General features: G+C 32.6%; 1 protein-coding gene across 2 annotated transcripts; it reads left to right on the top strand.

Annotated features, from left to right (window-relative positions):
• The first annotated feature begins 270 nt into the window (after positions 1–270).
• LOC124357043 (pancreatic triacylglycerol lipase-like) lies at positions 271–27,201 on the top strand. 2 transcript variants are annotated; one of them, XM_046808436.1, is made up of 7 exons: positions 271–321; positions 12,680–12,842; positions 16,294–16,439; positions 17,635–17,886; positions 22,465–22,656; positions 24,415–24,571; positions 27,054–27,201. In XM_046808436.1, exons 2-7 carry the CDS (start codon positions 12,832–12,834, stop codon positions 27,166–27,168), a joined length of 873 nt encoding a protein of 290 aa, XP_046664392.1. In that variant the 5' UTR covers positions 271–321; positions 12,680–12,831; the 3' UTR covers positions 27,169–27,201. The 2 variants fall into 2 exon arrangements, with proteins under 2 accessions (XP_046664392.1, XP_046664391.1); XM_046808435.1 differs by lacking the exon at positions 271–321 and adding an exon at positions 10,804–10,957.
• The last annotated feature ends 180 nt before the right edge of the window (positions 27,202–27,381 follow it).

Below are 27,381 nucleotides of genomic sequence, written 5' to 3' on the forward strand. Positions count from 1 at the left end.
TAAAGTGATAGTGTGTGGTGCACTCTTTAGATGAGATCTACCTCTATCCCATAATATAAATGAGGAAATCACAGGAATCTTAGGAATTTATATTTGCACTACTTTAACCGATTCAGAAAATTAAAAATATTTCATTTTTTGGTATGATAGCTTTATCAGACAAATGTTTTAATAGAGATGGCATTCTTTGTTTGAAGGTTATTTTTGACGATGGAAGGATTGTGAAGGAAACAGGATTTTTCCGGACATTTGCCATCGTTCAGTGAAACAATAAATCAGTAACACTACGTTTCGAGATCTGCAATCTGATCTCTTCTTCAGGTAAAGAACTAACCTAATACATAATATTACAAACTAGGTTAAAATAAACAAATCTTACCAAAGCGTTGTGGCACGCCTAAGTCAGGAATCACAACCTACATGTTGTTTGTCAACTTCACTAACTCTATAAACATGCACTTAATAAAAAACTATAAAAACACCAATCATTATGGAACAGAGATGGCATCCACTTAAACGTCTTAGGAAAACAACTGATAGTTAACAGAGTATGTAAAGAAATAAATTCATATGAAATTCCCAAACAAACTGGTTTCAATGGAAAATTACTTGCAGTATAACATTCACAATGTAGATGAACCTACCATCAATTGTTAAATATCAAAGAAGGAAAAACCTTTCTAAATAATTGAAGCAAATGTGAAATAAATTATTGTAAAGCATCAAGAGGACCCAACAGTGGCTTTTGCTCACTCCATCTCAGCAGATTTCAATCATGACAGCAGGGGTGGCAGTGATGTTCAAACAAGAGTGTGGAAAGCCTTCTGATGAAAACTGTGCTGGTTCACATCTAACTTACCAGAAAGACAAACGTGGTATTGGAGTTTACAGCTTCATCACTAAGCCTAAGTGCTACAGCAAACCTAAGAAAATTGATTATGACTCAGCATTTCATCAGTTGACTTTGGATTTAGAGAGTAGGGGATTTAAGCACCTTGATGGGAGCTGTTCGAGATGAGATAAACAATTGAACACTTGGTTTCCAATCTTTCAAAGTTTCAATTTGCTACTGGAACCATAGTATCGAATTTGTGGTTACCATAGTATCGTATGAACACAGATCCCAGAGAAGGCTCAGGAAACGACTGTCATATGGAGAATTTTTGAATCGGTTTTGGGATGTTATGAACTGTCTACATGGAACTTCCAAAACTATAAGTAGTAAAGTGGAAACAAGCTCCCAGGATCCACTCTCCCCAATGTGGAGGGGTTGGTCAACCAACTCTAGAGGCGTACCACAAGGTTCAGTTCTGGGGCCGGTCTTAATTGTACTTTTTACAAATGATCTACCCAGGTATCTGGAAGAATTTGCAACTACTATTATGTAGGGGGCCATTTTTTGCCCCAATATTTCAATATGACAAAGATCTTAACTGGACTTCTCATGTTGACCGTCTCTGTAAGAAGCTAAGCTAGGGGCTATGTCATCTGAAGAATTAAGACAATAAGTGAAGTTGAAACTGCTAAAACTGCCTACTATGCACTTTTTAAGACACATCTTCGGTATGGTATTCTAGTCTGGGGAATATATAATTTAATAAATATACTCGTACAAAAGAACCCTAATCTTACAAAAGAAGTGCATAAGTCATAAGTCATAAGTTCTTTATTGTCATTAAACATTACAAAAATGTGATAGACATAGTCAATTTGTAACAATAAGTTAGGCTATTACAATAATTTAAATGTATGAAACATAAGTAGCCTAAAATAATAGTCTATATATCAAGTAGGCCCTAGTTAAATTATAATATTATCAAACTTTAAAAAATCTTTTAAGTCATAAAAAGGGTTAGCAATTAACCATTTGTGAAATCTGACCTTAAATAGACTAAGAGGTAAGGACTTGGATGCAATATGTAGTTTATTGTACAACTTGAGGCCAACAACATTGTAACTATTTGTACTCTTACTTAATCTGCAAAGTGGGATTACTGCCTTAGACTGATTGCGAGTGTCATGATTGTGAACATCACTATGTACGGAAACTAAATTTGAGTTTTTTTTCACATTTACCACACAGACAAATATATACAGGTTTATCACAGTTAAAATTCTACTATCTACAAAAAGGGGTTTGCAATGAGCTTTGACTAGAGATTTGGTAACAATCCTAATGGCCTTCTTTTGAAGCAATAAAATATTATTTACATGACTGCTGTTTCCCCACAGGAGAACACCATAACATATCACAGAATGAAAAAAGGCAAAATAAACTATACGTAAATATTGTAATGGTAACATGGAAGAAAGACTCTTGAGCAAGTAAATTACTTTGGCTAACTTTGTGCACATTGATTCTATTTGGGGAGTCCAAGTTAACTTATTATCTACTATTATTCCTAATATTTTAATTTCTGTGATGGATTCAATATGGCCTAGGCTTACACTATTTTTTAAGCTACATAAAAGATTTTGGGTTTTGCCCTGATTCAGTGTTAAACTGTTTGCTGCAAACCAATCTACTGCTTGCTTCATGGTGTTTTCTACTACTAATGAAAGACTATTTACATCACTGTCAACACTTAAAAAAGTAGTGTCGTCCGCAAACATAGCGGTAAAGGATCGACTAATATTATTTGGCAGATCATTCATAATCAAAAGAAACAATGTTGGGCCTAATATAGATCCCTGAGGCACACCTTCATTTACCTCACTTTTTTAGATTGATCCTTACCATTATCTACATATTGCGACCTTCCAAGTAAGTACGATTTAAAGAAATCTAATTGGTGACCACAAACACCATAATAATTAAGTTTCTCCAAAAGAATCTGGTGGTCAATACAGTCAAACGCCTTACTCAGATCACAAGCTGTGATCTGAGCAAGGCGTCCGTCTTCGAAAGCCTGTAACATTTTTGAAATTAAGGACTCAAGGGCATCAACTGTCGATCTATTTTTACGGAAACCAAATTGTGAGTTTGAAAAAATATCATTCTCACTTAAAAAGGTACACAATTGCCTATGTACAACATGTTCTATGATTTTACCAATACAAGGCACAAGAGATACAGGACGGTAGTTACAGACCTGGTTTCTGTCATTCTTCTTGAACACCGGCACAACTCTGGACACTTTCTGTGAAGTAGGAAACACACCCTCTTTAAGGCAAGCGTTTATGCACAGCATAAGAGGCAGCATTATTTCACTAATCACCATTTTCAAAATATAACTAGACAGGCCATATACATCTTTGCTTTTGGTGCACTTCATTTTATTCACTGTACACAACAAGTTTTTTTCAGATACAGTTTCCCAATGAAGTTGCTGCTGAGGTTGCACGATGTTCCGCAGAAAGTGGCTTGAAGTCGCAACAGGTTGTGACTCCGCAGCCTTGATAGCGTGTACTGACTCGATGAAGAAGTTGTTGAACTCATCAGCGGAAATGTTTGTTGTCTCGTTTACGGCTGGGGATGTCTTCTTTTTTATAAGAGACCAGGCTGCCTGACAAGGGTTGCTCGCAGACTCAATAAAGTTGACATTGGCTACTAGTTTGGCTTGATTTACTGATTTCCTGTACCGACATCTGATCTCCTTATAGGCCCTAAGAGCCTGTTCGCTCCCAGTAGTTTTGAAAACTGTTCGGTAACCCATCACCCTCTTCCTTAAAATTTCCAGCTCCGGAGTATACCACGCAAGATGTGATTTAATAGACCGTTTCTTCACGGTATGAGCTTTAGCTTTTACACACTTCAAAGGGCAACAATCATTGAATATTTCTAAAAACTTGTTGAAGAACTGGTCAAACATGGTTTCTGCTGTCATTGTTTTGCACTTGAGAAGTTCTAGCCAGTTCATTTCACTTAAGCAAAATTTAAAATACAAAATGCTATTTACAGAAATGTTTCTAACCATTTTTACTGCAGGAGTTTCTTTGGGCGCAACTTCCAGCAAACAATTACATTTTATTTCCATCTCGACACCCTCATGATCTGCTATGTCAGGGCATACAACTTTGTACTCATAAGCAGATGTCTCAATATCTGTGAAAATATTATCCAGACAGTTGTTATTCCTTGTGGGTTGATTGTTGACGTAGTGACAGTTAAACTGAGCATAAGCATACTATCTGGGTTACAGCCTAGACAAAGTTGTAGAGCTGCTTTTGTTGAACGTTCAATTCTAACTGTAGTGTCACTCTATATCCTCAATGTAATAACATATGCACATGAGAAAAATCTGACCCAAGGCAGTGACGTACACCAACATAACACTCACTATGCTGCAGACTTCACTCTTCCTCAACACCATTCTGCTCAGTTTGAAGAAAAACCATCTTATATGGGAGCAAAGCTGTTCAACTGTCTGCCGACTGATATAAAGTCTCAAGAAAATATAAAGTGAACACTGGAGAGCTGTTGACATAAACCTAATGTGATAACTGACACAACTAAATTGTTTTTCCTTTTTAATTAATTAATATTGTATCTTTGATGCTAATGTTATTCTCTATGAATTGTGCAAATAAAGTCTATTGTCTATAGCTCACAGGATCCACTTTCCCCAATGTGGAGGGGTTGGTCGATTCCACAGGCCTCCAGGAGTGGACGTGTACTCTTCTCACATACTTCAACCCAAGATGTAACTTCACTTCTAGGAACACCCAAAACAATTATCTGTGTGAGGGGTGAAAGTGAAATGGTCAATTCTATGATAAGTGAGGGGGTGAGTGAGGTGTTGGCTCCTGGATGTCAAGGTTCTTTACTTGATACATCTTGATACTTGAAACCTAACAGGTCTCCATAACCATCATTAGCACAATCAATGTACTCCACAACAGCAACATCACATACTCCACATCTTCAGCAAAAGGCTCACTTCTTTTAGCAAGCCTAGATCATTCTCCACCATTCAAGGATATTGGAAACACTTCAAATAGTTCTTCCACATTACGTAAAAGAAACAAATTTAAAAAATACAAATTGTACATCAAAATGTTCAACATTTTTTATCTAGGAAATTAGCTTTGGAAATAGTTCTTGAAGAGTTGAAACTGCCGAGCTTTTGATTTTTCTTTTGTACTGGCTGGTTTGTATAGAACACCAGGATTATTTTATGATGGTTTTAACGATTTTAACTGAAACTTAAGACCTTGTTATTTTGGCTGGTGATGTTATCATAAATGTATTGCAATGTCCTAATAGTCACGATAGATTATGTAATACTTTAAGGCAACATGCAATATGTAGTGAATTTTCCGACTAGAGTTACTCAGAATTGTGAAACTGAAATTGATAATATTATTACTAATCTACCAGAAAAGTCATTAATAATTGAAGGTATAATAATAAGCTCTCCGATCATGATACACAATTTAAAAAAATTGAAATACTAAGAAAAGGAAATGTGCAAGATTTTGACTCGATACATAGAAATTTTTCTATTAAAATCTTTAAAAATAGGTTGAGCAATGAATCATGGTTGTAGGTGTACAGCGCAACAGTAGACAAGAAAAACAATGTTTTTTTATAAAATCTGTATGTACTACTTTGATATACGTTTTCCATTGGTCAAGACTAGAGTAAATTTAAGTAAAGGCAAATGGAAAAATTATCATCTTAAAAAAGACAAAGCAAATTATAAACTTAAGTCAAACCATCAGATTAACAAAAGATACAACACAAAATAAGCTATTAAAAGAGATGAAAAAAATTACAGTAAAAAACTAAACTCAACAAAATAAGAATATATTGAAAACAAAATGAAAAATACATTTGTAAATCTACATGGAAAATAATGAATAATGATATAAAAAATTATCAGAATATTATTAAGAAAATTACATTAATTTCTGAAGGCCATGAATACACCTAACCACAGGATATTTGTGAAATTTTTGTAATTTTTTTAACATTGTTGATAAAGAAGTAATACCATACTTGTCAACAAGCATCACAGTTAATGCTAGTTGTTCTAATAGTCTTAATAATAATAGTTTTAATAGTAAAAAGTTCTACACTAAAGCAATAAACGAGAAAGAATTGAACCAAATTATAATGTAATGTCCTAACAAATTTTCAGCAGGTTATGATGAAATTCCAATGCTTGTTGCCAAGGAAGCTACAATGTACCTAATCAATCCCTTGGCACATATAATAATATCTATCTAATAATATATCTTTTGTATCTGAAATTTTATCCAAAAAATTAAAAATCCCCAAAAAACTTTTTATAATAAAGAAAGTGAAACCGACCCTAATAATTGCCAAGAAAATTTACAATTATCTTATTTTCTTGAGGATAATAATATATTTGATAGAGAATAGCATGGCTTTAGAGTTGGCAGATCTGTTACAACTGCTGGAACACATTTCATTGAGGCCATAGTGGACAAAATTGATAAAGGGAATGATACAATTTGTATTTTTTTTGGATCTTACTAAAGCATTTGATAGTGTATCACATGAAGTATTTATAGAAAATTTTAATGAAATTGGTGTTAAAAATGTGACATTAAATTGTCTTGCTTTTTATATTTCAAAGAGACTACAATACGTTGACTTGCTGTTTGTGACTTCATAAAATTGAAATACACATGCAAAATCTTGTTTACAAATAACACGTCGTGGTGTGGCACAGGGTTCCTTCTAGGACCTATTCTATTGTTGGGTTTACCAAATGTTTTGACAGGTGATCAGAGCAAGCTGTATTTAGATGCAGATGACTCTAATTTAATAGTTACTGGTAAAACCTCGAATAAAATAGGAATTGTAGCTAAAACGGAGCTAATGCATATAAATAATTATTTTTGTTGTAAAGATGTGTTACTAAACTTGAAAAAAAAAACAAATTGAATTACATTTTGCACAAAAAATAAAAAAAACCATGCCTTCACCGAGAAGCCTTGGTTACAAAGAGATGTCCAGCAGAGCTGAAAAATGTACTGAATGAAGCAGTAAAGACAGTAAATTTCATTAAAGCCAGAGCACTGAACTCGCGCCTTTTCCATAATTTTATTTATGTGATGAAATGGATAATATTCACAAAAAATTACTTCTGCACACGGAAGTAAGGTGGTTGTCGAGAGGAAGAGTGATATCTCGAGTTTTTGAACTTCGACATGAAATGTTGATTTTTCTATCCGACACAGACTTTCAGTATCGTGACCGTTTTTCAGATGAATTATGGTTGAGCCAATTGGCTGTTTTGGCAGACATATTCAGTTTGTTAAATGATGTTAACAGGAAACTACAAGGAAACTATAAAACCCCATTCCAAGTTATGGACAAAATAAATAGTGTGAAACTAAAACTAAGATTTGCAGAAGGGGAAGCAAAGAAAAGCCAAATGTCATTGTTCCAATCTCTTGAATCTTTTATTAATGAGAACGAACTTCTCCTGAGTCAAACAATTTTGAATGACTTATCAGATCATTGTAGCTCCCTCCAAGCTAGCTTCACAAAATACTTTCAAGAAGATCTGAGTTCATACTCATGGATTAAATACCCCTTTGCTGAAATTGAGAAAATTGTTCCAAACAGCTTTTCTCTGAAACTCAAAGAGGAACTTTTTGAGTTAAACTGCGATTCAGATCTGAAAGAAGTATTTAACAAAACCACTCTTATTGATTTTTGGATCAAACCACGTTCAGAGTATGGTGAAATTGCTGACAAAGCAATTGAGTTTCTACTACCATTCCGAACTTCCTATATATATGAGGCGGGATTCTCACATCTCCTGTACATCAAAAATAAATACAGGAACCGAATGCAAACAGTGGCATGTGATCTCAGACTCAAGTTATGCCGGACATCAGCAGTTTAAGCCGTTCCATTCAAGCTCATCCCTCACATTGAATAACTGATGATAACTATACGAACATTTTCATTGTGCGACACCCACAATTCTGAATTTTGTATTTTGATTATAATTAAATATATTATGTACAGTTTCTTGCATTTTATTATTCCAACCTAACAAGTTTTAACACAGATAACTAAAAACTAAATATATAAAATTTGTATTTTAATACATTACGGATCTGTTATTCTTATTGCATTTTATCTTTGAAATTCAAATTTTGTAACATACGAGTGATTATAATTGCATATAAAACGAAAATAAAAAAATGCAAACTAATGATGCATGTACAATTTAAATATATGTGTTATGGGCCAAGGGGTACTAGTCTAAGAGCTAGTGGTCGGCTACCTGTATGTATTTGACGAGACCTGGGTTTTTGTACAGTGAGGCCCCTGTACATGAGATGGGGAGTCACTAAGCTCCATGTGGCCGACTTGGCGGGCGCTCAGGTAAGACAGGTATCAATTTTTCGGCAATTTCGTAAGTATTTGATGACGTCTGCCGTTTTGTAATTTGAAAATATATTATTATTATTATCTGAAAATAACAATGGCAGACCATTATCGCGCGGATTTCATTGCGGCAGACAATTTTGAAAGTGCTCAAAAAAATAAAATTTTGAAAGTAACTGACGAGATCTGCCATTGATATATTTTATTTATTAGGGTCTTAAAAACTTATATTGATCAGGGCAGACGTCTATATAGCGGACATACTGTAGTAGAAAAGAAAATCTTAGCTACTCCCTGATTAAAAATATTGATTAAAAAAAATTGGGTAAAGATCATCAATTGTTGAAATGCCCGTTGGGGCAACAACTTTTTTTGTTGGATGTCAAAATTTGAATTTTGTCGCCAAATTTCTTGCGAAGTTTTTCTTCCAAATAAGATGCGTTAAATGTTGATGCTGGGTCTGAGCTTTCACTTAATTCTTTAAATATTTCAAGATACTCTTTCTGCAAATAACTCAGAAAATAACAACGTCCTCGTTTTATCACATTATCTTCAACTAAATGACATATTTCTTTATAAACAGTTTCATGTACTTCTCGGGAGATGTGCCATGCAGTACGAACACGACTTTTCACGAGTGATCTTTATTGATACCTAAAATTTTGCCGACAAATTTCATGGTAATGTACTTCAGATGAAAGAACACTTTCTATTTTTGTTTAAGTTTCTTGGTAAATTGTAGTATCTGGCTTAAAGTTTAATAGGATACTCTTTTTAAATTGATCCTTCTCTGAAGTCCGTAATGGGTCAATTTTATATCGAAATTGTTTCTTTTTTTGTTACAAAAAAAAAACACAAATTTGAGTTTGCAGAAGCTACAGTATCGGAAGTTACAGTATCGGAAGCTACAGTATTCGAAAATTGAACATTCGATGATTTTGCTGAATCTGAAGATGATCCCTCCTCCAACGAAAGTTCAGCTTCAGCGTCGATTTCTTTTTCTGCTTCTTTTGTCTCAAGAATGTTTGCATTGTTTTCAAGGGAATCATGTACACGTGTATCCTCAATTATTGAACTAACAGCTGATGTAGATGGCTGTTCAATTGCAGACAAAGACTTTTTAGACTGTGATAGAACCTTTTTTTCAACATCTGTCGTCAAATACTGCCTTTTTAATGCTGTAAATGTCTTATAACAACTACTATGATATGCTGAATCATAAGTTTCGTCCGGTAAAATAATTTCTTTATATTTTAATATGTGGAATTTTCTTAACCTCAAAATCCTTTTACATTTTGATATAGTATCTGATAATGAAATCCGCGCGATAATGGTCTGCCATTGTTATTTTCCGATAATAATAATAATATATTTTCAAATTACAAAACGGCAGACGTCATCAAATACTTACGAAATTGCCCAAAAATTGATACCTGTCTTACCTGAGCGCCCGCCAAGTCTGCCACCTGGAGCTTAGTGACTCCCCATCTCATGTACAGGGGGTACAGGGGCCTCACTGTACAAAAACCCAGGTCTCGTCAAATACATACAGGTAGCTGACCACTAGCTCTTAGACTATACGTCATAATACATAGTACAAAGTAAGGGGTATGTCACCAAAAGAGATTGGGAACCACTGGTTTAGGTGATCATTTAGCATTTTAAGTATTACCATTTCATATTTGTATCCGTTTTGATACCCTCCCATTTCAATCTCCACCAAAACTAGTGTGGCTGGGAATCTATTTTCTTCTCAGGAAAAATTACTCTACCAACTTCAAGAAAAACCTTGTGTTTGTTTATACAATGTGAATTGGCTTTTTGGCTCCTGGACTAAAAAGAATAATCTCCAGTATTTAATTAGAGACATCTTGAAAATATTCCACGGTTTCTTATTGACAAATAACAAAAATACTGGATCATATATTTTTCTATAAAAACTTTAAATTCAGAGACAAACGAATATGTTATTCGTAACTTCATTTAATATTGTTAATTTTAGTAAATGAGAAAAAATGACAAAATCATTTATTCCACATTGAAGCTGGTAAGGAGAGACTAAATATCCATTATTTCAGTCACTGGCATCTTCATCATGTTAATGTGGAGGAAATATTGGTAAACTGGTAAATATCTTACAGTTGGTGAGTAGTAAAAGTTTAACTTCAGTTTGTTTACAACCACTGCTTGAGTCAAGGTGCAATTTAGTGCGTTTAACACATTCACTATGACACCTGTTAGTTGTGTACTGACTTTTGGACAGCCGGATAATTATCAGCCACTGTTAAAAATAAAGATAAAATAATTTATCTAAAATGGGTCCAAGAAATGTTTATAAGGATCCTTGGTTTTATCTCCGGATATGATAATAATTTTGAAGTAATTTCATCTAAATCTTGTGTGATATATTATTCAAAGTAAATTAAGTTATCTGTATATCAATCTGACAGCCCACTTCAGTTGCCTCTTACACTGCAACTGCTATTGTTACTTTTCTAGGTACAAGATAGGTGTGATTTGTGTTGATGAGGTATACTATTCCTATTTAATTTAAAGCTATCTTTGTAGAGTAAAACTTTTTTGGTGTTCAAGAGACGATGAATGCTCTTTTTCTGCTTTGCACATTAGCGTATTGTCAAGGTAATTATCAGTCTCTGTTTTTAAACTGCAATAAAGTAACAATAGCATTTGTTTACATAACACTAGGTAAATCATTCAACCATAACTTTGAATCGCACCACATTCACAGTTTTGCAATTTTTTTAATTTCAATATCTTTTATAATGTAATAAAATCTTGAAACAACTTATGAAAAGAAATATGTTTACTAATTACAGTATTAAAACTAGTGCTAATAATCAGTATTCTGTAATTTCTTAAAAGGTTTATGAGACTTTGCAGAGTTAAAAGTCTTAATTTGTCTATATTTTCTTCAATTTGACAGGTTTATAAATAATTATTAAATGTTCCCATAATCTGGATGCTGAGATCACTTGTACAGAAAACTAAGTCTACTTGGAAAGAGACTTTGTAAACATCTTTATAATTTTTCTTTAATTAAGAGATTTTAGTTAAATCTTAATGGAGATGTGACACAATTATAAAACACAAATTTTCAGGTTATGAAAAATGTCAGTATTGAAGGAAACAGGATTTTTCCGGACATTTGCCATCGTTCAGTGAAACAAGAAATCAGTAACACTACGTTTCGAGATCAGCAATCTGATCTCTTCTTCTTCAAAAAAGATTGCAGATCTCGAAACGTAGTGTTACTGATTTCTTGTTTCACTAAACGATGGCAAATGTCCGGAAAAATCCTGTTTCCTTCACAATCCTTCCATCGTCAAAAATAACCTTCAAACAAAGAATGTCAGTATTGTTTTAATAAAAAAATTAAATGTGTAAGAATGTTATAGAGGACACGTTTTTATTGTGCTATTTCATAAACATTTCTAATATATAATACTAAAAATATAAGTAGGTTAGTAATTCATTATTAAGTATTGATATCTTCATATCGATACTAGAATAGTTTCTGTCAGTCTATATAGAACATTATTTCAGAGAGGGCTGAAAAATTGGGTGTTTAGAAGGTCTAAGGTATCCTCCAAAAACAAGGGCTCCAAATCTTACCTTGGGAAATTGTTGAGTTTTAAGAAATCATAAATATGTTCTAGCTTAATAAAAAACTATTAGGTGTAATTTTAATATTTATTTTTAACCATTTCAGAGGGAAGTCTCCTCCATTACATATATACTCACGGTTTCTGTGTAGTTTACCATAGAACATCTTAAATTCACTTAAGCAGCCATGATTTGAGATCCAAAACACTAAGTTGAAACATTAGAGTTTGCTTTAAACATTTAGCATAAATATACATCTTTGAGACAGATCAAGCCAATTAACATATTGCAAAAACAATTTATTCTTGTCCCGTTATAATTTGAGCACTACCTTTATTTTATGACCATGAAAATTATATAATCGCTTTACAGCTTGAAAAGATGTTTGTAAACTCTTGTATAACACATTAGTATTAAACCCCATTATAGACATACTGTTTGCACACTACAATTATCATTAAAAGTTATTTTATCCAACAAAACAATGACAAAGAACTACTTTGTAACTGGAAGAAAATTACTTGAAAATCTTATATAATAGTAATAACATACTAAAAATAGAAGCTTTTACATTAAACCTGAATAAATTATAGTACAAATTAATGTAAATGTACAAATATTGTGTATTGAAATCTAATTTTCAAGATGACGATTTGAAAAACATTACAAATTAATTTATTTACACATAGCAATTTTCTTGTCTCTACAAGTGAACCTTACAATAAATTTTTGTTTTAGGATCTTCTCTTTGGTCAATACTGCAACCAGAAGTAAACGAAAGAGATTTAGATTTTTCAATTTCTCGGCAGAATGATGGTAGAGGTGTATTTGTCAAGGCATTTTTAAAAGACTCTGCAGTGATTACCAAGAATAAAAAAGTCAAGTTTTTTATGTTCTCTGGGTAAAGTTATGATATTTACCTTATTATAGGACTTATATACTTAAATAATATAAAACCTTTTTGGCTAATATGCTGGAGGTCGACAAGACTATAAACATGGATCTATAAGTGCTGCCATTTAAAGATTTATACATCTAAAATCAAATCACTGTAAACGTTGTGTTGCTTGGACCCTTTTTGCCAAGAATTGAACTTCTAGAAAAAATTTCTTTGTAATGGTAATCATTAGATAAAATTAATTTTTAACATTTTCCTATTACTACAAATTATTGTAATAAAAAGTTGATTTTGGAATGTTATTACTTTCTTGTCAAAGAGCCTGCTTTCAGCCAAAATCACTCTGGAGTGTGTCACAGACTTTTTGACCTTAAAAACTGAGCATTAGCGAACCCTATCACTCAAGGGATTGTAAAAATGTCATATCCGTTTATCTGTTTGTATGATATCTGGAGAACAAAATGTATAGAATACCAAGTAATTTAATGGTGTAGTCTCAAATGAAAACCATAGGAAATGGATGGTTATTGATTATTCTTGAACAATCAATAGATTTATATTGTTAAATGCTTATCCTCTGCCCAGAATCTGAAGTTACCGTGAACAAAGTTGTTAACTGTAGTTTTTCAGCACTTTTGATCTATATTCTGCCTATCTTCAGTGCTCATTAGGACAGAAGGTAGAATTTACACTGTTTTTGAAGCTGGAGGACAGTTGTACTAATTCAAATGGATCTCATTTAGCGTAACGAATAGTGGTGCTGCATTTCAGAGAGTTATCAATACAATAATTTTATTGGAAAATAATAAAAAAATACATTTACTTATTTGGGTGATGTCATTGTATTTGGGAAATCCAAAATGAGCATGATAGAAATTTGGACAGATTTATGAAAGCAGCACAGAGGTATAATCATACTATATATACTGAGAAAGGTTTTTTTCTAAGATCTATCAATCTATTGGCGTAGTTGATTGCTAATAGGTCTATTAAACTAGATCCTAATCAGATGGAGCCTCTGAGAAAACTGCATCCTCCCAAGGGTGCTGTTTTACTGAGAAGAACTAAGGTATGTTTTCTCACTGTGCATCTCTTATTCGATTTTCAGATAAAATAATTTCTCTTTTATCCATTGTACTTTTCCTTTACCACAGGAAGCATTTTAGGTCTTCAAAGATCTTAATAGTGATATAGTAAAATCTGTTGTAACATGCACTGATCCTCAAGTACTTTTTATTATTGAGACGGATGTATCAGAAAATGCTATTGCTGCAACTTTATTTCAGGCTGGTCAGCCTGCTGCATTCTTTTCAAGAATTGTGTGTGAATCAGAGCAAAACCATTCTTCTGCAGAGAAAGAGGTTCTGGCAATAGTTGAAGCTTTGCGTAAATGGAAGCATTACCTTATAGGTTATCATTTCAAATTGATAACAGATCAGAGATCTATGGCCTTCATGTTTGATAACAATCACCATGATGAAGTGAAGAATGAGAAAATCGAGGGATGGAGATTGGAATTGTCATGTTTTCAGTACAACATTTTTTATAGACCAGGGTCCGATAATGTGGCAGCTGTGCTCTTTCTAGGATATGTTCTGCAATTCATAATTTCCTTCTGACTTTGAAAGAGCTTCACATGTCACTCCTTGGTCTTACTTGACTTCATCATTGGATACACCAAAAACTTACCTTTCTCTTTGGAAGATATATGGCATGTAACAACTTCATGTAATGTTTGTCCTTCTGTCAAATCAAGATTCTACAGTCACCAAGACTCACTGGTTAAGCCTACATCTCCTTTTGAAAGACTGAACTTAGATTTAAAAGGACCCCTGCCTTCTGTAAATAAAATCATTGTTATCTTCTGGTTATTGTTGATGAATTTCCTGATTTAATTTTGCATTTCCCTGCACAGATGTTTCATCAACAACAGTCATAGCTAATTTAAAACAGCTCTACACTGTTTTTGAGACACCAGCCTATATTCTTTCATATAGGTGAGCATCTGTCAAGTCCCATGAATTAAAAGAATTCTTGAATTCACTTGGGATAGCCTAGAGTAGAACTGCTGGCAATGGAAAAGTATATAGGTATAATTGTATTTTGTAGGAAACAATCAAATTGGCCTTGATAACTCTTAATCTTGGAATTAGTCACTGGGAATTGGTCTTACAAGATGCTCTCCACTTGGTCTGATAATTACTCTGTATATCAACAAATTCAACTCCACACAGTCTGCTCCATTATGGCTTCTCAGTCCTGGTGCTGTTTATATGAAAAGGAACCATCTAATATCAAAGTTTGACCCACTGGTTGAGGAAGTTACCTTCTATATGGCAATGCTGAGTACACTCATGTTCAACTTCCCAATGGAAGAGAGACAATGGTGTCAACTCACTACCTTCCTCCCTATTGAAGATTGTAGGGAGGTAGATTTAGATCCTAGAAGAGAAATGATTCTATCAAATTCTAACCTATATGATGCCTGTTGAGAAAAATGCTGAACATACTCCTTGTCTCCTTGGTGATGAAGTTAGTATTGCCTCAAATCCTGATGTTCTTCATAGAAGTTTCATCCACCTGCATAGTTAAAATACTATATACAATTCAGTACAAAATGAAGGATGGAAGATTGTATATGACTTGCTATTAACTGAATTTTAAACATATGTTTATTTTGAAAGTTTGTTTATAAGTGATTCATTTTTCATGTGTTGTTTATTAAAGTCTTTCTAAAGGTCTCTCTTATTGTATAACAATGTGTTCTTTTCGTGTTTGTTACCTCGTTGGGATTTGGCTGAGCCTTCAAGTAGCCTAACTATGCACAGAATATCTCGAGAATGATCTCATCTGTAGACTTTACATTTTGCATGAAACTTCATTTCTACGTAAATGAGTTTGATGAAGATTCTTGATCATTCATGGAATTTAACTGAGTGTCATTGAAGTTTATCATTCAGTAGGCTGACAGATTGTCGCTCTGGCTGCATGGAAACTGTAAACTTTCTCACTGTCCATTTGCGGGACATCTCTAGAATTAAATGAGCTATATAGACTTTAAAGTTTACCAGCAACTTCAGAGAAGCCTGTTACTCGATACATGGTTTGGCTTATTCCCCTACCTTAATCATAATAATTCCTTTGGATATTGAGTTTAATGATTTTCCGTTAATTAGTTTAGCCACTGTAAATGTTTGAGCATAACTTTGGGGTGTTGTAGCTTTAAAAGGATGATCGCACAGACCATTGTTTACAGATAAAAAGTTTTATTTAAATCTCTATAAAATGTTTCTTACAAGTTCAGGAATATCTTGTATTGATGAGCTAGCTACTATACCAATAATATGTGATAATTGCCATTATAAAATAAAAGTAATTTGTTAGCTTTGCTTGTCTAATAAGCATTTGGATGCATTTTAGAAAATGATGTAATCCTTTTAAATTAATTTTTCAGGCTCAACCTACAAGGCGCTCAGTTACAATGCAGGAACAGAAAAAATCTTGTGCTTTCAGGATTTGATTTAAACAAAGAAACAAAACTAATTATCCATGGCTTTGCTAACTCTGCATCTTCTCAATTTACTGAGAATTTAAAAAATGGTTAGTACTCTTCGCTTCAATATTTAATATCTTAAGTTACTTGTGAATAAAATAAGTTGTTAGCTTACTGAGATCTTTTAGAATTGCATCAAATTTACTGATACTTGTTGTAATTACAAGGTGAATAATACAAACAAGTGATTATTATTATTTTATGCTCAGATTGGTGTCCAGATTTGAAGTCATGCAAGTAATTATCTAATTTTAAAATATGTATTGTAAGAGGCTTTATGAAACTATTTATTTTCAAATAAAACCAGATTGTGATAAATTAATTTTGATAGATGAACAGTTGGTAATAAATTTGAAGAAGCCAAATTTGTTAAATATCATTGGTTCATCAAGTATGATTAGTTTTAACAGTTACCCATGGCTTCGCATGCAGTTTCATTTTAAAAAACAGGGACACTATGAGCATATTCTTTTTAATTGGCATTCCAAACAATCGTGAAAGATGGTAGTTGTTGAAAGATATTGTTATCTCTTGATCTATTTTAGATTGAAGTTTAAAGAGAAGTCAGTGTTTGGGATCCTCAAGTCACGGATAACTGCTAGTAGTACTTACTATTCTTGACTGTGACAGGTGATTAAAAACACATTTACTATCTGCTGATTAAGCCAAAAAGAGAGTTTTAAGACCAGTGGAGCACAGCCTGGAGGCATTTCCAAAATAAAAATAGACCTATATGTTAACCAGGGACCCTAAAAAAATCCATGTACAATTTCAGTACAATCAATCTGGTAGTTTTTACATGATTGAGTAACAAACACACAGAGAGACACCATTACCATTACATTTTTTATATAATAGTATAGATTATTGGAGCAATTCAATCAATATATTCATTTGATGAGTTTCAGTCCATGAAATCAGGATGCAGAATCTGTTATGATCACTAACAGAACAGCTAGTGTACTTCTGAATGATAGATGGTTAGTAGATAGTTAGCGTTTAAATTAGTGGACCACTGATATTGATGTTACTACATTGGGAAGGAAAGTTCCTACTGTAGTTCCTCAGGTTCATAAAATATTTAATGTATCAAAAACATACTTCAACTAACCCACTTATGATACGGAGAAAATGTACAAAAAAATACTAGATGCAGTATTTTTGAATCTGTTCTGGATATCTCAATAATCAGAAATAATTTAAATCAAATCTGTCATGGATCTTATGTGCCTATTTTTCCAGCTTATTTGAAGACATATGATTACAATATTGTGGTTGTCGACTGGAGTGCTCTATGTAGGCCACCGTTCTACTCATCAGCAGTCGAGAATACACGATACGTGGGTGCTGCCACCGCTCGGATGGTGGAGTGTCTTGTCTCACAAGGATTCAGGCTGTCTCGTCTACATATGGTAGGACACAGCATCGGAGCTCACATCGCAGGCATCGCTGCCTATCTCTTGAGGCATGTCGGTCAGGTTGCTAGAATCACAGGTAAGGGCCTCTGTTGTATAGTGTCTCAACCATATGTTTCAAATATTGTACTACTATTCATATATGTTGGCTAAATGTAAAGAAACAAACAAACACATGTTTAATATATATATACAGGGTGAGTCAGAAATATGGTAAAATATTTTAAGACGTGATTGTAGAGCTAAAAATAAGAAAAAAATGTTATATAAAGGTAGGTCCGGAAACGCTCCATTACTGAGTAATGGCTGGCGAAATATTTTGCTTTGTTTTCAGTTCACCTGGTGAAATTAAGTGATTCTGAAAGGTTTTGTTCTTACTTTTTAACTCAAATAAGATGGATATATAAGGAAAATCACCTGAAAAATCAAATAAAACCACTCTAGAGGTTGTAGTGTGATCAGTTTTTGAGAAAAAGTATGAAATTTGCCAAAAATCTAATAACAAAAATACCGTCTTAAATGTTTGAAGTCGAATAACATTGTTAAATGACCAATAAACAAATTGTTTTTCCTAATACAGATTGTAGAGAATTTAATTCTGAAAACAACCGTAATAAACAAAGTTAACTAAATGTGTCAAAAAGTTATGAAATTGACTACCCACGTATTACACTACACAGCAATTTTTTGCTGTTTTATAATAAGGAATGAGTATCTGATTGGTAACAGCTGGTAATAATTAATTATTTAAACAACAACTGTTTAAACATTTTTAAATAATAAATAATCAGCTGGGCATTTATTATTAGATGACATATGTCACCTCATTGTTGAACAAAACAACAAAATGTAAAGATACTATTTTGTGCTTGTGTTAAGTATTTTAACTAGTTATTTCCATCCATTTTATTAGTAATTTTGTGTTGTGTGTTTTATTTATTAAAAATGGAAGGTAATATTCATATGTATTCAAACTCTGATTTAGCAGACATGCATTTTAATGTATGGTTTGGAACGCTGCAATAGTAATTCAGCAAGACGTCTGTCTAGCAAAAGAGCTTTCCTAACCGCAGGTGTCAAAGCGCAAGATTTTTGTCACTATTCATCAACGCCTATCTGAAACAGGTTCTTTGAAGTCTTTGGAGCATAATAATGCAGGCATCGCCCGATTATGTAGGACTGTTCAATTAGAAGAGTTGGTTCTTAATAAAATTTCTGATTATCCTGAAAAGAGCACTAGAGAATTGTCACTACAGTTCAATGTCAGCCAATCTAGTATTCGGAGAATACTACACGAGTACCAGTTACACCCATACCACTTCCAGCATGTCCAAGCAACTCCATGTTCCAGCAACTCTTTTGCCACAAGACTACGCTCCCCATGTTGTTTTTGTCGATGGCTTCTGTTAAAATGTGCTGATCCAAACTTTTAGAATACAATTTTGTTTACCAATGAGGCTCACTTTACAAGAACAGCTATCATTAACTTCCATAACAACCACATTTGGGCAGACAGAAATCCTCATGCTGTCAAACCTAATCGCCCACAACATCAGTTTTCAGTAAATGTTCGGCTGGATCTTAGCAGATCATTTACTCGTATTCGTGCTTCCTCCCAGGCTTAATGGCGTGGTGTACTTGAACTTTTTAAGAGACGAGCTACCTAACCTGCTTGATGATGTACCTCTGCATTTGCGCCAAAACATGTGGTTTATGCATGACGGGGCACCTGTGCACTACTCTCTGGCTGTTCATGGACACCTAAATGAGAGTTTCACAAATCAATCAATAGGCCGAGGTGGACCAGTTTCATTGCCAGCAAGATCACTGGACTTAAATCCTTTGGACTTTTTTACCTTTGGGGACATTTAAAAACATTAGTTTACTCTTCCCCAATAGATACCATTGAAGAACTCCGATTAAACATTTCTAATGGAATAGAAACCATTACGCAGACACCTGGAGTTTTTGAATGGGTCCGAAACTTGATGAGAAGACGCCTGAACGCGTGCATTTTTAACGATGGATGTCATTTAGAGCATCCTTTTTAATCTTCCGGTGAGACTAAAAGCGATTGTAGATGTTTATTGTATTTAAAAATAAAATTTTGAATTAAAAATGTTTATTTTTCACCAGCTGTTACCAATCAGATACTCATTCTTTATTATAAAACAGCAAAAGTTTGCTGTGTAGTGTGATACGTGGGGAGTCAATTTCATAACTTTTTGACACATTTAGTTAACTTTGTTTATTACAGTTGTTTTCAGAATTAAATTCTCTACAATCTGTATTAGGAAAAACAATTTGTTTATTGGTCATTTAACAATGTTATTCGACTTCAAACATTTAAGACGGTATTTTTGTTATTAGATTTTTGGCAAATTTCATACTTTTTCTCAAAAACTATTCACACTACCACCTCTAGAGTGGTTTTATTTGATTTTTTCCGATGATTTTCTTTATACATCTATCTTATTTGAGTTAAAAAGTAAGAACACAACTTTTCAGAATCACTTAATTTCACCAGGTGAACTGAAAACAAAGCAAAATCTTTCGCCAGCCATTACTCAGTAATGGAGCGTTTCCGGACCTACCTTTATATAACATTTTTTTCTTATTTTTAGCTCTACAATCACGTCTTAAAATATTTTACCATATTTCTGACTCACCCTGTATATACACACATGAATATATTATAATATATATGTAAATGCATATTTCCCTGTATATTCTATACTGTGGTGCTCTGTGGTATGGATTTAAGAAATACGCACATTTTTAGACAGCAGAAGAAGGTAATAAGAATCATCTGTGTTCTTTTATACAGAGGCTCCTATAGAAACTTCTTCCAGTTTCATAACATATTGACTTTTCTTTTAATGCATATTATAGAAGCTCTCAACCTTTTATAAAAGAATTCTCATATTTTGCAAAATCGTAATACTAATTCAAATTGATTACGAAACACTGACAATATGAGTATTCCATACCAATAATAAACTTTTTCTAAACTTAATTTATGCTCTACAATACCTCGATGCCATCTCTAAGTTAGAGGTTGACATGACGAAGTGAAGATGGTCATTGAAATTCTCACTGCTGCATGGGGAGTACTATCACATTCCGAACTTTTTAAATTATCACAGAAATTAGATAGTAATGAGATGTTGGCTAGTTTAGTTTATTTGTAAATTATTAACGACTGCCATGTTAATTTGCTTTGACCACTTCCTTTGAACAATTGCTTTTATTTTCAAATAAACTATCTAAATCTCTATACGAGATATTTTACAGTAAATATTTTAATTTTGTTAAATAAAACATTGAATTGGTACACTACAGCGAGTTTCCAAACTCCCATTTGAGAAATTTTTCCTTGGATCATAAGAAATGTATATCATCATATAACCATAAGTCTATTTCAATTTGTTGCTGTCTACATTCTCTGTCTGCACATAATTATAACAAACTATAGTTTTAAAAAAGCTTTACCAAATTAAATAGAATGAACTGTTATTCTTATTAAGGTTATTTGTATAAAAAATATCAATCCAAAAACTACTTCCATTTCTCAATGTTGGCCATTCAAAAATTTTAATACTATCTAAAAAATCAAAATTTTCACAAAAAGCATAAACAATAATTTTTAGTAGAAAATATCGTAAATCCATAATTAATTGTTTAACCTTTTGATATCAGATCAAAAATAATTTGGCTCTAACATGTTTTATGGATGTGTATAATTTTTCTCTGTCTTTAATGTGAAATTATGACATTAAAATTCAGTAAATTTCCTACTGTTTTTATAGCAAAGCATGCCAAGAATGTGTAATGTTATAACTTATCTGGAAAATTAAGTTAAACATATGTGACTATAGTTCGATCAATTAATTGTTGTAAAGTTTCCATCTCTTGTAAAAACAATTTTAGTCGGTGCTATGTATGGTTTAGAATGTTGATCTTATTTTACCATATGTTGAAGACATAAAAGTTGTTAATTCATGAATGGGTTTTATTAAAGAATATCAATATCAATATAGGTAAAAATCATATGAAATTTTTAATGAAAATATTTTCAATGGTATGCAATGAAAAACCATCATAACATCAATTTTGTGTTAACTAATAAAAAGAATGAGTTTTAAAAAGTATACAAGAATTTTTACATTTATAAAAACAGAGATACTGAATAGCTGAGTAATTTTCAAGGTTTTAATAAGGTAGTGGCTAAAATAATTACTTAGAAATTTAATTAAATCAAAGTTGAAAAATATGATATTTTACTCCTCTACCATTTTAATTTCAAATTTTTTCTATCTAAGTTGTATGATTAACAATGATTGTAGTGTGAATGTTGAGTTTGCTCCAGTTTCCCATTCAAACAACCTTTCCCACCATAGCTGCATAATGCCAATGATTGTAGTATTTTGTTAATAAAGAATAGAATCTTGTGTCAAGACTAAAGGTATTCATCAAATAAAACTTTTAAATTGTAGACAGGTAATAAAGTGTAATTTTAGATTTCAAACACTTACTAGATAGTTGTACAAACTGTGAAAATTTCAAGATGGAAGTTCTAAATATTGGTTTTTGGCTGATTATCTTGTACATTAGAATATAGAAATGTATTTACTAGAGGATTATGAATACTGTTCAGGTCTGGACCCAGCCAAACCTATGTTCGAGATGGAACCAGACGAGTACCGACTGAGCTCCAAGGATGCAGAGTTTGTTGACTGTATCCACACCTGTGGTGGCTTTCTTGGCCAGTCAGAACCTCACTGTTCCATTGATTTCTATCCTAATGATGGAACTAATCCTCAACCTGGCTGCGTATTTGATATCTTTGGTAGGTAGATTTACTAAGTCACGTAAAACTGATTACAATGATTACTGGAGAGACTTTATTATCATCTGAGGGTGAGTCAAGTATTAACCAGACTATTTTAGAACATTTATTGGTAGAGTAAATGCACTTTTGGGCACACCTTATTTTTCTACATAATCTCCTGTTTTATATACACATTGTTTTTCCAAATTAATTGGAATTTTTTACGCTGTCATCAAAGAATAAAGCTGGTATCATCAGTAACAAAGTGGGTATGAATGTTTACATTCCTTTGTCGTCGTAAAAATGATGACCTCACAATTCTTTGAGTAGTTTAAACATGTCACTGGAAACACAGTGAGGATCTGAACTGAACTGTAGGATGAATGTTCATGTTTCCCAATGACCTTAGTCCAAATTTTACGAGTCAGTACAGCTGTGTGTGGCTGAACATTGTATGCTACAGAATTGCGCTCCAAATTGGTGTAGATCACCTTTTTTTCTGCCAGAACAGTATAACAGCATCCAGCAGTTAGCAAGTATGCAGTGTTAATTGTACACCATTCATGGAGAAAACCAAGTATCAGTACACCTCTCCAGTTCCAAAAAAATGTAGCAAGAACTTTCTCTGATGAAGGATGTCTTGGCCTATTTTGGTCGGTTTGCCTGGCTCTCGTTTTCCACTGATTATAGGCATAATTGTTTATGCCAGTCTTAGATTTTGGCCCTTGAAAGCATTTTTGAAGTAAACTGTGCTGTTAGTCAACACAAACTTTTGGCAGGTTTTATGCCCTCCAACGACAAATTTGACAATAATTCGCTCAACAGACATATATGCACCTCTTACTCTGACATGATGCTATGTGATCTGACTGATGTCTGTCTGGTCTGGTGAGTTGCATCCATCCCCTCTTATCTTGACGTCTCTCCATGGCACAACTCAACGGACATTGTTGAGTCGTGCCACTCACTTCAACGATGGAGTCTTGACAAGTAAAGTCCGGTTAATTTTTGACTCAACCTTGTATTACGAGTATTATAAAATATTCTTCTAAGGGTTATAAATGTTTGTAATCTATTATAATATTCGTTTTATTATTCAAAACAAAGGGTTAATTTTAATTTGACTTTAATCACTTTCTGATATTTTAAATCAGTGCACAAAATAAGATTTCTTTTTGAGATCTCACAAAAAATTCTTAAGCTGGCCTTCATAATTCCAAGGATTACTTGGTTAGCTAGGTTTTGAATATGCTGCTCAATTTGATTTCAAGTGGCCTGTTTGTGGTACTTGTTATGTTTTAAAATTTATTTTCCCCTAACAAATTACAAGACGAAGTCTGTAGAATGCCTCCAAAGGCCTTACAATTTTAAAAATTATACATATAACTAAAATCCAACTTGTTTTAAATAAAGCAGTTAAGCGCTTTACTTTGAATTAAGAATATCTAATTTAGATATATTCCATAATCCCTGTGGTGTGCACTTCAACCACAACGATCTCTCTCCTCCAAAGTCAAGTTCTAGATACAATCACAATATATTTTAGTTTTCTCTTTACGTTAAGAAAAAACCCATGTGAATATAATATTATCTTTATGAAAGAAATATTATGATTACCATCAACATGGGCAAGATATTAAAACCTTGAGAGAGTTTATTTAATTTGAACACAATGCCACAAATAAATAAGTAACTAGGTACTTTGTATTTTTCTTTACAAATGAAGTTTCACTGTATGAATGGATGACATATGTTATGTCTCACAATAAATTGCAGGAATATGCAGTCATCAAAGAGCTTACAAGTACTTCACAGAGTCGGTGACAGAAACAGAGGCTTTCAGAGCAGTTAGATGTTCTGCCGTTGATGACTACAGTCCTGTCAACTGTTCCTCGTCTGCAGAGGTCAAGATGGGGGAGCACACTGACACCAGGTAAAATTTATTTACAAGGTTTTCCAAAACTTCAGTCCATTTTTTTTTTATTCATAAGGTAGGAGTTTGCCACACCATGTGTAACGTAACAGGTTTTGATAAGGTTGCATCCAAAATTTCAAGCCTATACCTCATTTCATTCTCGAGATGTCCTGCAGTCGGGTAGACAGACACAAATTATACAGACAAGAAAATTGTATATCTCCTTGGCAGAAAAAAAAGAAATTATGTCATTCCATTAAGTGTTTTAATAAGGCTCAACCAATTCCCGTACTTGTTGGTCATTCATCATCACAGAACTCATTCTTGACTATGAAGTTCAAAATTTAAAGCCTACAGATGATCTTGAGATATATTGCTACATAAAACGCCACATCTTCTGTTCATTGAGCTAGCTCTCAGAGCAATGTTTAATATTATAAGTTCCGTTGAGGTAGGGAGGGTACTACAACGCAAAAGTGCACTGAAATCATATCACTAACTTTAACATTGACTTTCACTCTATTATTTTTTACTTTTAGTGAATGAACAATCTAGATGTGTTAATAAGTCTCTTGTTAAAAATCTAATGATTATACTCAAGTTGTTTGCAAATTTATTTATTCTACTATTTTATCGTTGCCAGTTAGCATTCCCATAGAAAGACACCAACCAGCATTAAACTGTGTTGCTAATATATAAATGATGCTTCATACAAAATTTTGTTAATGCTCAACTAATAATAATGAATGGTTTAAGTTATGCTGTTCCAATTTTGCATGTATATTTTATTTTATAATTACAGAATTTATTCCTTAAATAAAAAACCCAAAAAGTTACTTTGAATAGTTTTAAATGGTAGTTAAATTAAAATTTTCATTCCAATTTCCTCAAAACTCGTGTACCCAGTAAAACCAGAAACACAATGTCCTCCAGTACGTCACTTATTGTAATATGCAGATTCACCGTTGGACTAAATGTAAATTCCACGTAAATGCCCTTAAAAATGGATATACGAGATTTTATATAGTAAGATACTGTAAATATCCATACCAAAATACACTACCTTAACTTGAATCCTTTAAAAAAAATACAAAGACACATAGGGAAAATGAAGATGACATTGTGATATTTGGCTGAAGAACATGGTTATTGGTTTTTAATATTGTAATGTAATTTTGTTCAAAAACCTTTTGTGTAACTCTTTTATGTTATTTGGAATGAAATTCAAAACAATTTGTATGCTTTGGAATTTTCATCACTACATTCTGAAAAACATTTATATCTCATCGATTAGAAAAATTAGAACAATTTTGTTCCTCTGCCAGTTTACAAGACTGTCTTTCTAAACACAAAATGTAAGTGTTTTGGGTTTTCTTCATCTTCCAGAGCATGTTCCTCTGAAAAAATATATAATACATGAAATTTGAATAAATGTTTGTATTTAAAAAGTCATTATCATATGCTTGAAAATGGCCCAGCACTTTAAAGTGATGGTGATGTATCTCCTCTTAAGTCTCTCTCTCAAACATAACACTGTCATATCGTGCACTCTAGCTGTAACTGAAATCTTACATTTAGAAAGTAATAAAACAAACCAACAAAGTGACATAAGAATTAATACACCTATGAACACCTTCGTATTTTTTGTACAATGTACATTTTGGATTTGAAGAATCCATCTTCAGGTACAGGAGGTTAAGGTAAATAAATAATAGTCCATATTGATATATGTTTTAACTACCTTGTTGGTTAAATTTTGTATTTAATTTTTATACGTGATTAATTTATATCGTTTAAAAGTCTATCAAATAATCATTTTTTATTGAGAAATCTTTGTCATTTAATAATACATTAGGATTCATTTTGGCACTTTTGTAAATTTCAAAGTGTTTTAAAGTTGACAATAGGTGACTTTTTTGCATGTGTGTAAAATTTCAAGATTGCTTTCGATATTTGTGTATGTACGAGTTGTATGTATCTGTTATTTTTTTAATTTGATGATATCTTCAATTTGTTTATTAAATGTAATTTGAAGGATTGGCCGGTTAGTCCTATATAGTGGTTTTGACAATCGTTGCATTTTAATTTGTATATTCAACTATTGTTAAATTTTTAAATTTGTTTTGTTGAATTACTTTTATTTTTGATTATAGCCGACTTGTTAATTTTGTGGCAATGTTTACCAAGATAATCTGCCGAATGTATTTGATATCTTTTTCTTCTTATTTTCTTTCTTATTGTGGTTCTTCAATAATACATAAATCATGTTCGGCTTGTATCCATTATTTTGGCCAATGTATTTAATAGTATTTAATTATTTATCAAAATCTTAATTTTATTTGGAATTTTTTGTAATCTAATAATAATATCCAACAAAGTGGTTTAAAATATTTTAAAACAAAATTAATGGTTATTTGTTTGTAGCAATGAACTAAATTGAGACATTTTGGTTCCTCACATAATATAGTTGTTTAACATATTTTAATTGTACTTGTTTTAGAATGAGAGGAATTTTCTACCTTGCAACTACACCAGAGCCTCCATATTCTCTGAAAGTTTCCTCCGTTCCAGGAAACCTACTTACTAAGTTTTCATGGTACTTTTACTCTAGGTAAATAGCTTAATAAATAGTTACAATTCCCATATTAGTTTTTGTTGCCTCTTATATTGTTCCTGAACAATAGTTTTAGAAGTGTATGGAAATATTATGAATTGGAAAGTCTGGTATTTTTATTAATTAAATAAATTAAATGTAAAGAAGTAAAATACAACATTGTAGATTTATAATTTTTTTACTTAGAGGGATGGTTAAATAAACCTGGCTCTCA

Source organism: Homalodisca vitripennis, chromosome 3 (genome assembly GCF_021130785.1).
Source record: "Homalodisca vitripennis isolate AUS2020 chromosome 3, UT_GWSS_2.1, whole genome shotgun sequence".
NCBI lineage: Eukaryota > Metazoa > Arthropoda > Insecta > Hemiptera > Cicadellidae > Homalodisca > Homalodisca vitripennis.